Source organism: Arvicola amphibius, chromosome 2, assembly GCF_903992535.2.
Source record: "Arvicola amphibius chromosome 2, mArvAmp1.2, whole genome shotgun sequence".
Classification (NCBI taxonomy): Eukaryota; Metazoa; Chordata; class Mammalia; order Rodentia; family Cricetidae; genus Arvicola; species Arvicola amphibius.
In genome coordinates this window covers 123,293,315-123,311,792 of record NC_052048.2, presented here as the reverse complement: position 1 = coordinate 123,311,792, position 18,478 = coordinate 123,293,315, and the positions used below count along the sequence as shown (strand labels likewise).

General features: G+C 37.6%; 1 protein-coding gene across 2 annotated transcripts in view; it reads right to left on the bottom strand.

Moving 5' to 3' along the window:
• The window catches only part of Strn (striatin), a 95,546-nt gene that overhangs the window by 19,832 nt on the left and 57,236 nt on the right, over positions 1-18,478 (bottom strand). For both annotated transcript variants that reach the window (XM_038319654.1, XM_038319655.2), the window contains exons 4-8: positions 15,349-15,427; positions 12,658-12,825; positions 11,159-11,294; positions 6,522-6,657; positions 1,422-1,532 (exon numbers count right to left, since the gene is read on the bottom strand). In XM_038319654.1, coding sequence (XP_038175582.1) covers positions 1,422-1,532; positions 6,522-6,657; positions 11,159-11,294; positions 12,658-12,825; positions 15,349-15,427 — 630 coding nt within the window. The remainder of the gene's footprint in view (positions 1-1,421; positions 1,533-6,521; positions 6,658-11,158; positions 11,295-12,657; positions 12,826-15,348; positions 15,428-18,478) is intronic.

The following is an 18,478-nucleotide window of genomic DNA, read 5'->3' as shown; positions in this document are numbered from 1 at the left end:
TCTCATTTTGTACTATTTTTCACATCTCAAAGAATGAAATTTCTATTGTGGTGTAGGAGGTCCTTCTGTTTATGTGTTGCTTTTGTTGATTAATGAATAAGAAACTGCTTTGGCTTTTTGATAGGGCAGAACTTTAGGTAGGCAGGGAAAACAGAACTGAAGCTGGGAGGAGGAAGGGCCAGTCAGAGATGCATGGATCCTCTGTCTGAGACAACGCTGATTAGAATCAGCTTGCAGGTAAGCCACAGCCGTTGTGGCGATACACAGATTAATAGAAATGGGTTAAATTAAGATGTAAGAATTAGCCAATAAGAACTAAAGGGCCAAGCAGTGTTTTAATGAATACAGTTTCTGTGATTATTTTGTGTGTAAGCTAGCCGGGTGGATGGGATGAACAAGCAAGCCTTCTCCTTGCAACACTATTGCCATAAAAGAGAAAAGCCATGTTTATCATCTCAGTGAGTAGAAGCACAAGAAGGTAGTTGAATCTTATTCTCTCCCACAAAAATGCTTATTTTGTTTTTTGAAACGAGGTCTCCTATATCCTGGGGCAGCCTCTAACTCATCTGACCTTGAACTCCTGGGGCCTCTAGACACAGCCACTACACCCAGTCTAGGAAGCTCCAGTGATTGAGCCCAAGGCTTTGGCATGCATTCGAGGGAGACACTGCCAACTGAGCTACACTGCAGCCACTAAAAAGCTGTTGAAGAATATTTTCATCAAGGTTTTGTGAGAATTTATATTTCGATTTTATATACTTAACTAGATCTATTGAAAGCTTTCATTTGCATGATGAGTTATATGATCCACAGGGCTGTAGATTTAATTTGGGCTTCTGCTTCTGATGTGATATACATTTATTGAAAAGGAAAAAAAAGTAATGGTAATACTGGTATTAATTAAGCTGGGTATAAACCATTTACATTAGAAAACAGACTCATTTAAGTTATACTGTCTGACTGTGTGCCCTGTACGCTACTGAATTTCATGTTGTGAACACACACTATTCAGGGGCAGAAATTAACTCAAGATCTGAAAGTATAAGCAGGAACTTTGTTGGAATGCCAACAAATCGAGTTTAAATACGATTTATAAATTGCCACTGGAAATAAACACTTTGTGGACTGAGCACACAGACCTTCAAAGGTCAACTCTTCCCTATGTTCAAACGCACAGGCAGACATTCTCATGAGGTTTTACACTTTTGTTAAAATTCCATATTCACATATGATTTTTGTTTAATGCACAGTCACTGCCACTTAATTTCAACCCCCGGAGCGTGGCAAAAAGAATTGATCAGGAGCAGAAAGAAAGAGTAAGTAGTTTTAGGAAAACATTGAAAAAAAAGAAAGAAAAAGAAACCTTGGAAGACATAAAGATGCAGACTTCATAGTTTATAGATACAATGTTTTCCACTTACTCTTCACCCCTTTCTTCCCCTTTCTCTCCTTTTTGTACTGCTCCTTCAGTTTCGTAATTACTCCCTGGTCCACATTCCAGGCTTCTGGGACGAGACACTGATCTTCCTTTTCTAAACAGAGTGAGATAAACAGTCTTTCTTCAATAAAATACCAAATACTCTAAATCAATGTCTTAAAGACACAATGATTTTCTTCATAATACCACTTACCAAAAAAAGAAAAGCCATTTTTATACTCAGATAGGTGACATACAAAATGTAACACCTAACAAAGGTCAATTCAATTTTCTAATTGACAAAACATTTCCCTTGAAAAAGACAGAAAACATTAAATCTAGGTATTTCATTAAGTCCAAGCATGTTATAATCATTTTCAATGTATTTCATATCATATGTATACAGTGATAGAAGATTATTATTAAAAGACTACACGGAATCATCTTAAATGGTCTTTTCAAGAGTTCCAGCCAGAGAAATAGTTATTAGTCACTGACAGAAAGGCTTCCTCCTGCAGCAGCTGGGAACAAATACAGAGACCCACAGCCAGACATAAGCAGAGAGTGAGAGCCTTGAAACGCTCAGCCCTGAATGGGATGTTTCCATCAAATCCCTCCCCTCCAGGCTGAGGGAACCCTGCTTACGAGGGGCTGAAAGAGTGTAAGAGCCAGGAGGGGATGAGAACACCAAGAAATCAAGGTCCTCCACACCAACAGGATCAAAGCTCATAGGAACTCACACAAGCACAGGGTCTGCACAAGGTCTGCAGCAGGTCCTCTGCAGGCAGATAGCTAAATGATAAGAAGAAAGAGAGAGAGAGAGAGAGAGAGAGGAGAGAGAGAGAGAGAGAGAGAGAGAGGAGGAGAGAGAGAGAGAGAGAGAGAGAGAGAGAAAGAGGATAGATAGAAGGTAGATAGATAGATAGATAGATAGATAGATAGATAGATAGATAGATAGATAGATAGATAGATGTTTAGTTGTTTTCTATAGGGACTCCTGAGTGTATGAGCAATCACTATGCCTTCTTTGGGCTCTTTTCCTTCTGTTGTCTTGTCTGACCCAGATGTGTTAGTTTTGTTTTATATTATTATATTTTATTAAGATATAAATCCTTTTAAAAAGATAATTATCCAAAACAAGAAAAGAAAGAAAAAAAAGAGGTTTCTGCTTTGGGCGGTGCTACTGCTTTTATGAACAATGCTAGATCCACCAGTGAGGTACCAGAGCAGCAGGATGTCTTACCTACAAGACCAGGACATGGAAAGTACTTGATCAATCTATTTGTTGAATTAACATTGGATTACCTGAAATAAATCAGAATAAAACAAAATCTATTTTTAAAGTAATTTAGGTTCACTCCAGTTTAGTAAAGTGTCTGTTAGATGACTGATGTAATATCAACCAGTAGTAGGGAGAGTCTACTCTTCCAGAAGGACTAGCCAATTAAAAAATGCTGATTTAGGGAGCCAAAGAGATGGTCAGAGGTCAAGAGCACTGGTTGCTTTTCCAGAGGGTCCTGAGTTCAATTCCTAGGAACGACCCATAGTGGCTCACAACCATCTCTAGTGGAATCTGGTACCTTCTTCTGGCATATAAGGCATGCATGCAGGATAGAGCATTCATAAACATAAAATAAATAATTCCTTTTTAAAATGCTAATATTTGCCAAGTCTTTCAAAATTTTATTTAATTATTTGAGTGTGTGTGCATATTTGCGTGTGTCCTCATCCTGAGAGTTGTAGCACACACGTGGGGTCAGATGACAGTTTACAGGAGTAGGTTCTCTTCTTCTACTATGTAGGTTCATGAGACCAAACTCAGGCTGCCGGGTTTGGCAGAAGCAGTTTTACTTGCTAAGGCACCCTGGTAGCCTTAAAGGACAGACACAATGAACTGGTTGCTCTTAAATATTGAAATAATTTTATCTGTGTAAAAGGGGGAAAATTGGTCTTCTTATAGTCTCAAGGAACTCATAAGAACAGCACTCACTATTGTAGTCTTAGATGTCCTGGAATTCACTATATGCCCCAGGTTGTCCTTGAACTCCCAGAAATCCACCTGCTTCTGCCTCCTAAGTTCTAGAATTCAAGTTGTACACCATCATGCCTGGCAGTTATAAAATTCTTTTCTTTAAAAAAATAAATAAATAAATCAAGGCCAGGCGCTGGACTGACGGCTCAGAGAGGTTAGGAGCACGAACTGCTCCGCAGAGGGCTAGAGCTTGACTATCAACACCACATGGATAGATCACCAACCATCTGCACACTCCAGTTTCAGGGGCCTCTGATGCCCTCTTCTCACTTCCTCGGACACCAGGCATGTACATGGTACAACAGACATACGTGCCGGCAAAACACTCATACAGATAAAAATAAATAAATCTAAAGACAAAAGTTTAGAAAAGAATCCAAGGCGCCAAGTCTCTCAACTGAGAGTGTCTACTTAACACTCACTAGCAGACCTAGCACACGATCACACTGAATTAAAGTGTACATACACTGATGCACAGCTATTACCACTGGGCTGTGGCTCTTTGGTTAGAGAGGAAGTTATATGAGAGAGAATCCAGCTGCCTTTGCAGAAAAGCCAGTACTAGGTGTGCCTGCAACACACAAGCAAGGAAAGACAGTCCTATCTGTGCTGACATGGAATCTCTCAGCAGAAGACCTCACCTGGCACAGTGCAATGCTAGCCCAGCTCCTGCACTTGGGAAGTTGTTACCTAAAACACCTAAGTAATGAGAAATAAGCTCAGGCAGGGAAGGCAGAAAACAGACCTGCATGTTCTCCTTTGTTTTCAAACTTTGGTGTCTTGAAAAAAAAAAGTCTTCAGATACCTGCTGTGTTCCTTATTGTAGTATTTGAAATAATTCTAGAATTTTCTTTAAAATAAAGAAAACAAGTGGGAGGTGGGAGGTGGAGGGGGCGTGGGGAGAGGGAACAGGACCAGAACCAGTCCCTGACAGTGTCCCTGAGATAAGATCTTAAAGATATCTATACAAGTAGAAAATTTATGTGATTTAATTAAATATAAAGGCCATTAAAAACTAATAAATTCTCACTGCCAACATTACTACTGCATGAGAATAGTAGTATTTACTGGTTCTGGGACCTACCCTGCCAACAAGCTCTAGAAAGCATTTTGCACTGAGTCCAGAGAACTGAAAAGACAACAGGATCAGATGCACAACAGCTCCCTCCCTCTCACAGGTTTAACAAAAATAGGATCTTACACTAGTGACTTCCTTAGCACCCTATAGAGTATTCACAATACCTCTAAACATGACAATCGGCTTTGATGGGGGGCGGGATAGAGTTCACCCTGAATTAGGAAAGAAGAACTGGTCACAAACACCTGCCTCTTCCAGACCTGTGTACTGGGATACACACAGTATATAGACCTGTGTACTGGGATACAATGTCCAGACCTATGTATTTGGATACACAGTGTCGAGGTCTGTGTACTGAGATATATAGTGTCCAGACCTATGTATTTGGATACACAGTGTCGAGATCTGTGTACTGAGATATATAGTGTACAGACCTATGTATTTGGATAGTGTCCAGACCTGTGTCCTGGGACACACACAGTGTACAGACCTGTGTACTGGGACACACAGCATACAGACTTGTGTATTGGGATATGCACAGTGTCCAGACCTGTATGCTATGATACACACATTGTACAGACCCGTGTACTGGGATATGCACAGTGTCCAGACCTGTGTGCTGGGATACACACATTGTACAGACCTGTGTACTGGGATATGCACAGTGTCCAGACCTGTGTACTGGGATACACACAGTACACAGAGAAATCTTTTCTTTCCCTTTATAAAGATTGTAAGGAAGTTTCATTATACATTGTTTCTGACAGAAAAAAAATAGAAAACATGGATTTTATTATTAAAAAATATTAGGAAACCTGTTCCCTGAACTTACCCAAAAGAGCCTTTCCAGTCACTATTATGATCAAACAGGTATGAAGAGCTTTTAATGTAAGTCAAGTAAGAAAATACACTTTATTTTTTCCTTTTTAGCTTTACAATTATTTCATTTCTTTTCTTCCGAGAACAAGGTTTTTTTTTTTTTTTTAAAAAAAGGGCTTAAATTAAATTTATATTTCTAATATTTGTAACAAAAAGTGTAAAATAAGATTTTGATGGATATAAGTAATGCCATGTTGTGGGATTAAAGTCTGGGTTTCAGCTCTTGAATATACTGGATTAATACTTAAAGCTGCTACCTGAACAAAAGCTAGTGAAAAGTTCATAATGTGGTACAGCTACATCTAAATGGCAATCAATAATTCTATAAAGTAGTATTTGTGTCATGTTTATAGAATCCTTGATCTTCATGGACAAAATAATAAGGAAGTCAAACAAAAATTCATTGGCTCATCTTTTACGATCACTAAGAGGAAACTTTTACAGAGATACACTTAAAACAATGTTACAAGAACTGACATTGCATTCTCTCAATAAATACTTGAGCAAATAATAGGCGCCTCCCTTCTTTTTCTTTCTCTCTCTTACATATACACACACACCTGACACACTGATCACTTTTGAAGGATTTATCACAGTTCTTTAAAGTACTACAACAATCTATAGTGACGTTCCCACCAAATATATGTGTCAGTGCTTGTTAGAAGTTTTAGATATTCAGAGTGATTTAAAGCAATCTGAGAAAAACCCCCAAAACTATGCCGACATAATCTATAAAAGCCTAAAGAAACATAGAAACTATAATTTTCTAACATAGTTTTATGTAGATGATGTAAGACATAAGAAAAGTAAATTTCTCTATTACATCTTCATACTCAAGTTTCCCCCAAAATCTAGATCAGCAGGTTCTATTTGTCTGAGAAGAAAGCAAATTAGCCCATTTTAATTCAAATTCTTTTCATACCATATTCCTTATATATTAAAGGAGGAGGGGGTAATAGTTACATAATCTTCCTTACAGGTAACCACACAACCTAGACAATCACTGATGTGCAGCATTTCAGAATCATACTGTTTCCAAAACATCACCCTCCTAGCAAAACATGAATTCACCGCACTCACTCAGACCTCTGATTGGACACAGTATGCTTCCTTACCCCAGTCTGTTCCATCGCCTGCACTTCTGGATTCGCTGTCTCCGTCCTCTGCCGTGGCAAGGAAGTCGAACTCCTTCAGAGCTTCCTTAGTGTCTCCATCTTCACTGGTGTCAGGCAATGCTTTCTTCCGAACAATCTAATGGGGGGGGGGGGGGGAGGAGGACATGTCAAGCTAAAATTATTAGTAAACACCATTCATTTAACTTAAACAAAAGAGACACTATCCCCTTGTAATTAAGTAAGCAAAGCAACTGTTTCCTTCGGAATGTATCTGCTGTATTAAAAAAAGAAACACTGCAATACTTTACGCAGTAAAAAACACATTGTATCCCCCCCCATACAGGGTTTCTATGTAGCACATTGTATTTTTTAAAAACAAACATTGTACATGTTAAAGCAGTAATTTAAACTTTGTTCAAGGGTATGATAGCTTATTTTAATATAGAGAGATACAGATCTAAATGGATAAGTAAAATTTGTACTTAAATTACACACATTCATGTTATAAGAGCAATTAACTCTAACATTCCTTACATACAGTCTGTGCAGTCTTCAGACATTCTGATCTAACCCAAACAAGACACATTCTTTAACTGTGAAGTGTTTCCTGAATATATCCATAATAACTCAATATAACTACAATATACCCTCACAAAACCCATGTCACAACTACAAACTCAGAAATGAATGTCTCAGGAAGCATAGAAACACTGTAAGGTTCCTACATTATTTCCACTGTCTTCGACATCTCTAACAGCTCTGTTTTATTTCCTGTTGTACTATGTATCCTTGGTTAGTCTTGAAGCTGAGCTACTCCTGACTCCACAACACTGAGATGAGACATATGCACCATGTGACCAGCGTAGATCTACATAAATTCAGTTCCCCCTAAAACACTGAAAATGCAGAATGATATAACTCAGACTTGTACAAAACCACCACAAATCCAGTAGTTTTAAAAGGTAAACCTAATAGGGAGGGTTGAGCACAACATGCCTGTGCTCTATAGCAGTCTTCATTATCTTTGTGTATATAGGAACTAAACAGGAAAAATCATGAGATATTTAATGAGGCTGTAATTCTCTGCTTAGAGTTATTACTTAAATATTACTCTAAAATCAAGAAATACTTTCATGCTTATAGTACTTCTCAACCTAACAATTAGCAAACCCATTAAGCACAAATAAAAAACTAACAAAACCCATAAGACAAACCATAGCAGGTTCTGAACAGAGAGCCCATATTAAGAGATAGCAATTAAGAGCACTGGCTATTTTTCCAGAGGTCCTGAGTTCAATTTCAGCACCCCACATGATGACTAACAACTGTCTGTAACTCCAGATCCAGGGATTCCAATGCCCTCTTCTGGCCTGGCCTCCATGGACAGAAGAGCACACACGTGGATGCTAAAGAAAAAAAAAACCAACGAACAGGCAAGCTATCCACACACATAAAAAACAGAATTAAAAACAAAAAAAAAGAGGCACCAACATGCTACCCCACCCTCACAATTCCACATATAAATGCACCAGTTACTTCTAAAGGTTTCATGTCTCTGTCTCTGACTGTTAGGGGACCAGCTTGCTTCAGAGGAGCCATTACTAGCCTCAGATCAAGAGTCTCGTTCTCACTACCTAACAAAGGGGACAGGGAAATCCAGAAGTAGCAACCAGAACTTCAGACATCTCAATGTCTTAAATGTCGTAGATGTCTCAGAGTATTTTTGGGCTCTAGTTATTACTAAACATAGTATTAAGTCACAAAAGCAACTCGTAGGACAACACATATTTCTAGACCTTAAAACAAAATGAGATAGGCACCAAGTCATCACCATCATTACAGATCATGCCTATCAAGTCTCATTTTCAATAAACAAAACTGAAGTCCTATGTTTTCTGATGTATTTCTTAGGTATTAAAAAAAGAACTGTGGCTGCCAAATGAATATATGATCAGTAAATAGAAGGGAATAAAATCTGTAATAGTAATACTCCCCTTCCCTACATAGGAAATTTCCCACTTAAGAAATTAAGGAGAAATGAATAGCAATGGAGACCATCACAGAAACGCACAACTGTATAACAACACAGAGATCAACAGGTTGAGGGGAATCCTAGTCCCAATGGGTACATCTACATCACAGCTCCTTCATCTATGGCAGCTGGGGTAGGAAACTGTAGGAGACAGAATACTAGCAAGTCCACTGTGAAGCAGATGAAACAGTCTGTCCTAGAAATAGCTGCAGACAGGGACAAGAACAATAGCAATGACATAGGTCATGTTAACATGAAGGGGGGAATTTGCCAAGTTCTACCCCAGAAGCAACTCTAACTGCTGGGAGGAGAATTAACCTCTCCATGGATAAGCCCCCTTACTGGTTGCTCACTGCAGAGTGGTCAACTCTGAAACCACATACATACAAACAACAACAAGAGACCCAAGCTGTGTTTGTGTATATATATTGTGATACATATGCATACATACACATACATGCATACATTTATGTAACAATGATATTTAAAGAGAGGCCATTAAAAACATAAACAAGGATAAAAAAGAAATGAGTTATAGGCTAGACTGAGTTTCAAGCAGGCTAGAAAAAAAGACAACTCTGAAAATCACTAGAATCCTAGTGACCCTAATATGAAAAATCAGTATTCCTTAATTACTAAGACAACACCTAACAGTTCCTAAATTCCATTGTTTCCTCATTCTTGAATAAGGCAAATGTTTCAGCAGAAATTATCTCTTACACCGAAAGGAAACATTTTAATGCATGTACAATTTCAGGATCCTAACTCTTCTAAGGTGATGAGGATGATATGCTGATAACGTGATGAGAGAAGAGGTTGAACAAAAGATGAAAATGTTCTAGATGGCAACCCAAGGAACATGCAAACCCTGAAATCAAGCAGAAAGAAAGAGCAGAGTGTGCGTCCACAGAGACACCATGCACAACAGCCTAAATGTAGTCAACAGTACCTAAGAGCCACATTCTCTCAGTTCAAATTAAACTTAAAAACAAAACAGAACAGTGTCTCTCTGTGTAGTCTTGGCTGTCCTAGAGCTCGCTGTGTAGACCAGCATGGCCAAGAACTCAAAAGATCCTCTTGCCTGTCTCCAGAGTGCTAGGAGCAAAGGTGTGTATCATCATGCCTCACTTTAAAATTTTTTAAAAACCTACTTGTTCTATGAATATCTTAATAGAACAAACTTCAACCAATTTCTTTGTATAGAATTTAATTCATTTCCTAAGTCATGCTTACCATTCTATATGGTGAAAGCTTCTAAGAATCCTTCTGACATGCACCTATCAGGCTGTAGCTAACATGAAGATTTACACAACATGATGTAAAACTTAATAAAACTGTTAAGAAAAATAGCCACTTGTTTAAATATCATTTTCTTCTTGGGCTGGTGTGTTGCATTTGCCTAGTAAACATAAGACTTGGGTTCAATGCCTAGCATGGGATGAAGATGAGGAGAAAAGCCTTCTGAACCCAGTATTTAAATGTGGCGAATGGGTAAGTCTGTTTCCAACAGATGCACCTTCACACATACTCATAATAGCCTATGGTCTGTGCTAACTAGAATGTCATCAATACTTAAGAATATTATTACATAAAAAGAAATTAAATGGTTAGGAACTAGGAAAGCAAACGGTTAGGCTATTGCTAGAAATTTTCAATCTGATCATTTAACACACTTTTAAAGTTAATTTATTTAGATTGATATAATTACCAACAAAGAAACATAACACGAGAGTTATTTGCTACTAGGCAATGAATAAAGTTTTTTTATAGGAAAAAGGTATCTCAAAACAATCATCACACCAAAAACCATAAGGAACAATACAACTTCAGATAATTAAGACAAAGAAAAAGTGACAGACATTTAGACCAGCACATACTGATTTGAGTGACTATTTGATATTCAAAGGTATCTGTGACAGGGCTAGGATCAGCAATGTAGATGATTAGTACACTGAGAAAATGCACACGCTTGGCTAAACAGAGTGAAGCATGTCTTCATCCCTTACTTTAAAAAGGAGAAAGAGGAAGCAGTGAAAGGAGAAAAAGAAATAAAGGGGAAAAAAGGAGGAGGGAAGAGACTAGAGGAAGAAGGAACAGCAACTTAGAGATACTTTTTACTGTAGGAAATGTATGGTTAAATCAATAAACTTTAATAAAGATGGAATAAAAACCTAGGAATTCTAAACAACTCAAGAAAGACATGGGGGAATCCCTGAAATCTGCAGAGACTGTGCAACAGCTCTCCTAAGAGAGATAGAACCACAAGTCTCAGAGCTGATGCCAGCTGCCGTCAGCACCACCATGCGTCTGTCAGGTCTCCTGTCATAATTATCAACACCAGGACATTGTTACAATATGCAGCATTCAGTATCTCTGCAGTTTTATGGAGATGCTGCCTTGTTTAATGAGTAAACAAAAGGTCTGAGTATTCTATGGGAAAGATTCTATACTAGAAATACTATAGAAATTAAAGTCAGTAATAAAAACACTTTACTCACCCTAAATTCGTGAAAAGAATTAAAGTACTCAAGATGTAAAGAACATGGACTTTTTAACATGCACATTATGACATGTAAAATATTGGAAAATGAGTTCTCTAACTCACTGTTGAAGTATCAATGACACTTTTCTCTCTTCCATCAATGTCTTCGTCCTCATCTTCATCACTGAAATCTGCAGCTGCATTTTCAAGGAATTTGAAATTGTCCAGCACAGAGGCAGAATCCGTTAATTCAGATTTTCTGGTTTAAAACATGTACAACCATACTCAGGTAATCTTTCAAAACATCATCATAAAAATTAACTGCTGACAGACTTTAGTAACTTATATTATATATGACCCCCTAACGATAATATGACCTACACTGTTTCCCATCTATAACATTTCTGTGGATTAATTGAAAAAGTAAGACAAGAAGTATTCAAAGCTGGATGGTGGTGGCATACACCTTTAATCCCAGCACTCGGGAGGCAGAGGCAGAGAAACCCTGTCTCAAAAAAACAAAAAGAAAAGAAGAAAAAAAAAGAAGTATGCAAACACGTCAGTCATCTTCCATCATAGCCAGCCAGAAGAGCAGCTCTAAGTCCCGTTCTGAGCGAGCACAGATTATCTTCATGTTAATATAATCATATACATTGTTGTAAGTAGCTCTGCCTCCGTCTTTCTCCAGCCTTTCTCCTCTAAACTCTTCTCTGACCTCTAATCTAAGTTTCCATAACTATGTAACAAATCTACTGACTTAACTTAAAAGGGAAAAATACAACTAATTCATAGCATGCACATCTTGTGTGTCTCTAAGGAGAAATGTGTTGCAATTTTAAAAGGTCCAAAGGCATTTATTTATAATTTTTTTATTTTGAACCTTTCTCTAATTCTATATTTTTTTTATTTCAAACAACAGGAAATGTTTTCCCAAAGAAATTTACAGAGTTTAATCAACCATTCTTTTATCCTAAATATGTATTAAGACAAAATCAACACAGACTTAGACATTTACAGGATCTTTGGGTTTTTTTAATTCAGTAAAGATTTATGACAAATTTCTCTAATAAAGAATAATTCTATTAAACTATTTATGTTCATTTAAGTAAAATTATGTCTATGGTCTGAAACAAAAATCAAATAGTTCAAATAATTTTTCAATTTTTATAATCTATTCAAATTATATGTATATGTGTGTACATACATATATTTAAAATAGCTATTTTATATCAAAGGAAAGATAAGGTACAATATTATGTTATACACGAAATTATTAAGAAAATATTTACTTTCTGATTTCTGTTTCATCAATAAAACATCATTATTACATATCTGTATTTAACTGGAACATCTTTTATGAGATTCTAACAGTGGTTAAAAAAGCTTCAAGATACTAAAATCTGTTAAATACCTCAATTTAAAGCAAATAAAGTCCTTAAACAAAAATTATGTTCCTGAATTAAAATAATCATAAAGGTTTCTAACTAATTGAAACTTTTATAACATTTAATTAACTAAACTTATTGCTAAGTCACCATTTAAAAGTTCAATGCCTTCCATACCAAAACTATTCACTATAAACTAAAGTTATAGCTAAAACAATTTCCAGTTAAAATACTCACCCAATCATTGCTGTCTCCTTAACTTCAGCCTCTGTGCCATTTATAGCCGAGTCCTGGTTTCTGTCATCTTCCCTGTCAGTGACATCACTTGAAAAGCCCAACAATGCTCGCACTCTTTTGGATTTCACATCTAGAATAGTATCTGTGTAGCCGACCTCCTGGAGATACCTGCACAAAGACAGTCCTTACAATTCAGTCACACAGGAATTAACATTGTAAAATTAAAACGTAAATAAAAGTATTTCTTCAAACTCACTGGCTATATAGGGATCAACAGAACAGTACTATGTCAGTAAGACTTGCTAATAATATTCCAGCTGCAGATGGAGCTGTCTCTTGCAGTACCAGCCTCTAGGGTCACTGAGAAAAACTGAAGAAGTATACAATAACACTACTGTTCTTCAGTGTGTTTCAGAGCCACTGTTTTCTTCAGGAAGAACAGAACAGTCTCCTCCAAACTCTACCATCTCTATTTTACAATAATGGCTCCAGTTGTTTTTAGCATTTCTTATGTGAAGTGTCATTAACTGAAATCTGGAGAGAATGTTTCTAATCTAAATGGTTTCTTTCCAGAGCATAGAAAAGGATAACATTTTTCATAAGTCACTTGTAGAAGAGACATTTCTGTCTTGAGAAATCCTAAAACAAAATAGACAATTAAATTGTGGGGCATGAGGTATACAGACTCGTATCAGTGTGTGTAGTTCCAGGGAGTCAGAGGCACTGTAAAAAGAGCATCGCGTACGCAGTCATATCTAGGTCTTAAGCCCATTTCTGCAACTTCCATGACGTGCAGCCTTAGTTTTGTTAAACTGTTTCTATTCTCATCAAGGAGTCCTAATACCACCCATAATATATACAAAAGCAACCAAGAGTCCCAACGTTAACTGTTGGTAATAATTTGTTTTAAAAGAGCAAGTGGTAGTGGTGGAACCAGAACAAAGGAAATGACATGGATATCCCGACAGATGACACACATTTATTTATATAGTAGGTATGCATCGATGAAAACAAAAGCTGACAAGACAGCTCGTTTAAATTCGGCTTACTTCAGGTGTTCATTTTTATAGCTACGAGAGTGGGAAGACACCGCACAAAGCTTTGTGATCAATACAACTTATTAAATCAAGATTTCACTTTTCAGTTCCATTCAGTATCTACAGAAAAAGTCTTGATTTAAAATTTTGAATAAATTTCTACTTACAAATTTAATCAGATGTTTTTTGAAAACTACTGTAAAAAAGTGAGACATACGTTTTAGGCTTATTCATGTGCATGAATGTACCACGTGAGTGCCTGGTGTTTGCAGCAGTCAGAACAGCACATCAGATGCCTTGGAACTGCAGTTACGAATGGTGCTGAATCACCATATGGGTTATGGAAACCAAACCAGGGCCTCTGAAAAAGTAGCCAGTGCTTGAAACTACTGGGCCATCTCCAGGCCATTTTTCTTAATAATTAATATTTGGTAAGTACCTCACTTTGGCAACAACACTAAATCACAAATTTCTGTTTACAAAACTCATTAAGTTACCTAGGCTAGCCTTGAATTTGTAATATTCCTTCCTGGGCCTCCTCAACTGCGTTAGTGGCAGGTGTGTGCTATTGAGGAGGTTCAGGAAGGAGTATTAGAAATTCAAGGCTAGCCTAGGTAACTTAACAAGTGCATGTCAATAAAGACATGAGTAAACAAGCAAACAGGAGGTAAGTGTGGCTCAGAAGTAGATCATTTGTGAGGCTTGGCAACGACAGAACCAAAATGTCATAGTACCAAAAATAAATTTAAAAGGACAATACATGTCGTGGTTAAGACTAAAGTGAGAACAGTAATGAAAATCCACTTAATAGTTTAATTTTTTTTCTAACTTTGCCTAGAAAAAAGACAGGCATGAAATATTATAATGTTCTCTTTCTATACTCAAAAGTAATGGATAGCATTAATCTACTTTGAAAATCTGAGAAATAAACTACTAACAAGCCATTCTAAACGTTCAAAACAGAACAAATTTTCTTTTATTTTGGCATACATCAGTACACTAGTTTCCCAGACTACAGATCTAGTCTTCGACTTGACATCAGGACCTCTGTAGACCCCGAGTTATGCATTTAGGAGAAAGATGTTAGGCAGCACCTGCAAAATTCAGGGATCCAAAGAGTTCTTCAGTGTACTGAAAAGGCTTGTAACAGAAATATATATATGGGAATGCTTACTGGTTTGTAGTGAAACGTCTCTGCTTAGAGAGCTGATGAAATGAGAATAACAATGACACAGAATTCTTTTAACTACATAAATTCCAACAGTGAGGGGAAAATGTAAATGAAAAACAAATAGGAAATCAATTAAGCTTTTTAAAAACTACCTTACTATTTACTACTCTCAGCTGGGGTCTAATACAAGGGAAACTTAATGAGTTAAAATAAAAACAAGGGTGCTGAGCGATGGCTCAGAGGCTAAGAGCACTGGCTGCTCTCCTAGAGGTCCTGAGTTCAGTTTCAGGCAGCCACATGGTGGCTCACAACCATCTATAGTGAGATCTGGTGCCCTCTCCTCTTCTGGCATGAAGACATACATGCAGGCAGAACACTGTATACTGAATAAATAAATAAATCTTTAAAACAAAATACAAACAAAAGAGCATGAAAAAGCTTTCTCACTTTCAGCAAGTTGTTCATCTAACCTTCAGTACTTACTGTCTGAGTAGCTGGCGGCCTTGTTTCCACATCAACTGGCTGTTTTGCTGTGGCTGTACCTCTGTTTCATTGCCTTCATCTAGAGAATATTATCATAATGAAACTGACGTATTTGACATGTTTAGGCAACCCAATTCATAAGCAGTGTCCAATAAACATTATAAAAGGTTAAGAATACAAAAACTGTAACTTATATAAGAGTTATGTTTTAGGCCAATATAAACTTTTTAACTCAAATTTTAGTAATAAAAACTCTGCATGATTAAGTATATCTATTGGATTCTCTTTAGAGCAACAGAATTAAGAAGACTTTTTTTTCTTTCATTTTTCACTAGCCTGAGAATTTTCCTCCAGTGAGAAGTAAATAGAAATATTATAAAACCTAGAAGTGGTAAAAAGTAAAGTAAACAAAACCCTCAAACAGTCTGATACAAATATGTAAAGAAATTATCTCAGAGCCAGGTGGTGGTGGCGGCACACACTTTTAGTCCCAGTACTTGGGAGGCAGAGGCAGACGTTTAGAGAGCTGATGTTAGAGGCCAGCCTGGTCTACAGAGTGAGTTCTAGGACAGCAGGACCACACAGAGTAACCCTGTCTCAAAACAAAGCAAAATAAAACAAAATGAACAAAGGAACGAATGAAAGAAATGATCTCAGCTAGGGATATGATGTGGTTCCGTGGGTAAAATGCTGGCCAGGAATGCTAAAGCATGCATGGGCTCAATCCCAAGCACTGCATGTAACCAGGCATGCTAGCACACGTTTACAATCTACACTTGGGAGGTGGAGACAGGAAGATCAAAAGTTGAAGCCCAGCCTGGGTTCTCAATCCCTCAATCACTAAGCCATCTACGGAACCCCAATAAAATTCTTTTATGCACAGTAACTAGACCTTTGTACTACTAAACAGCTCTATAAATTCTATGGAGGGGACTAAAATAATTGAAACACACACACACAGCAGTGTTTAATCAAAGCACTAAGATAAACACACTGCTTTGAATCAGATACTACATACCTATGATAGTCTTTTGAAAAATTAGCTATTTTTTCTTTTTTAATAATGTTTTTGCTGGAGCTTCAGGGTCATGGCTAAATCAGTAAAGCACTTGCTACATAAGCATGTAACTTTGAGTTAAATCCTAGCACTCATGTTTACAAAAGTAAAATTATTTAAAAAAAACAAAACAAGGGGCTGCAAAAGTGGCTCAGTGGTTAAAAGCACTGACTGGTTGCTCTTCCAGAGGTCCTGAGTTCAATTCCCAGCACCTACATGGTGGCTCACAACCATCTAGAATAGGATCTGATGCCCTCTCTGGCATGCTGAACACATGAAGAAATTTAAAAAAAAAAACAAAACAAAACAAAACAAAAAACGAGTCTGTATCAATAATCCCACCACTGGAGAATTGGAGACAGAAAGGTACCTGAGGTTTACTGGCCAGTCAGTCTGTCTAGCTGATCTGGGAGCTCCAGGTTCTCAGAATGAAGAACTCTGCCTGTAGGACCCCAGCTGAGCACACCAGCAGACAGGCCCTGTCTTAGGGCTGCCAACATGTTCAGCCCACCACTGGGCCTTGGGCCCTTCCAGTTGCTTACACTGACTAGCTCCCCTGGGTTCTGTCCTCTCAGGCTCCTCCAATTAAAGACAATGGCAATTTTTTTTAAAAAAAAGAATAAAATTCACAGGTTATTGAAATACCATATGAAAACTTAATCTATGAATTATAGACATAAGAGAAAGAGAAAGAAAATAATTCCAGGTCAAAGGCGTTAAACACATCTCCAATAAAATCCCGGACACCCATTCAGTACAAGGAGTACACAGAGCAAACAAGACCCAAGAAGAACTCCCCACACTAAATATACATGGGGAAAGTGAGGGGTGTTAAAAATTAAAGAAATAAAGTCCAAGGTTTCATATACAGCAGGCCCATGAAAATAAAGCTGACTTCTTGGTGGGAACTTTGTGACTAACACCGGCCTACAGCAAATACAAGGAACACTTTGGGATGAACAGGAGGATGAGCATATTCAAGAGGCTAATGGGAAAAAGATTAATGGTGACAGGTTAACAGGTAAGCCAAGTAAGACACACCACAAAATCAACAACGACAGCGATTAATACCTACCTTCCAATAACAGTTCCAAGTACCAGGGCCCTCAAACCCCCAATTAAAAGATACAACTATATTAGAACCAACTGTCCTAGAAAACAGGGTCCACCTTTCTCTTGTCTACAAGAAATACACCTCATGCTCAAGGATAGATACAGAGTGAACGGATCCAAAGAAAGTAACTACAACCAAATGGACCAGGAAACAAGAAGATATATCACTACTCTAATACCTGACAAACGGACATCAGCCAAACTAATCAGAGAAAATAAAGAAGGCCATTTCCTTCTGATCAAGATAACAACCCACAGCCGGGCGGTGGTGGCGCACGCCTTTAATCCCAGCACTCGGGAGGCAGAGGCAGGCGGATCTCTGTGAGTTCGAGGCCAGCCTGGTCTACAAGAGCTAGGTCCAGGACAGGCTCTAAAAAAGCTGCAGAGAAACCCTGTCTCGAAAAACAAAAAAAAAAAAACAAAAAAAAACAAAACAAAAAAAAAAAACAACCCACAGACCACATTATAATTGTAGGCATTTAAGCACCAAACCCAGGGCATCCGAATTCATGAAATACTAGTAAACATTAAGCCAGATTTAACCACAATAAAGTAATGGCAGGTCACTTCAATTGCCAGTTTTACAAATGGGCAGGTTTCCACACGAAAAATAAAGAGAAACATTACAAAATGGACTTAACAGATATCTACAGAATTTTCTGCCCAAACCTTATAGAATTACTCTCAACAGCCCATGGAAGTTTCTCTAAAATAGACATGTTCTGGCATACAAGGCAAATCTCAACAAATTAGAAAAATTGAAATAACTCCATGTATTCTCTCTGACCATAATGCAATAAAGCTTGATAACATAACAAAGAAAACACACAAAGTAATGGAGACTAAAAGCACAGTAAGTATCGAGCTAGTGTGCTGCACAGACCTTAGTCCTAGGTCTTGGAGGCAGAGGCAGGCAGATCTTTGTGAGTGAGACTTGCATGGTCTACAGAAAGTTCCATG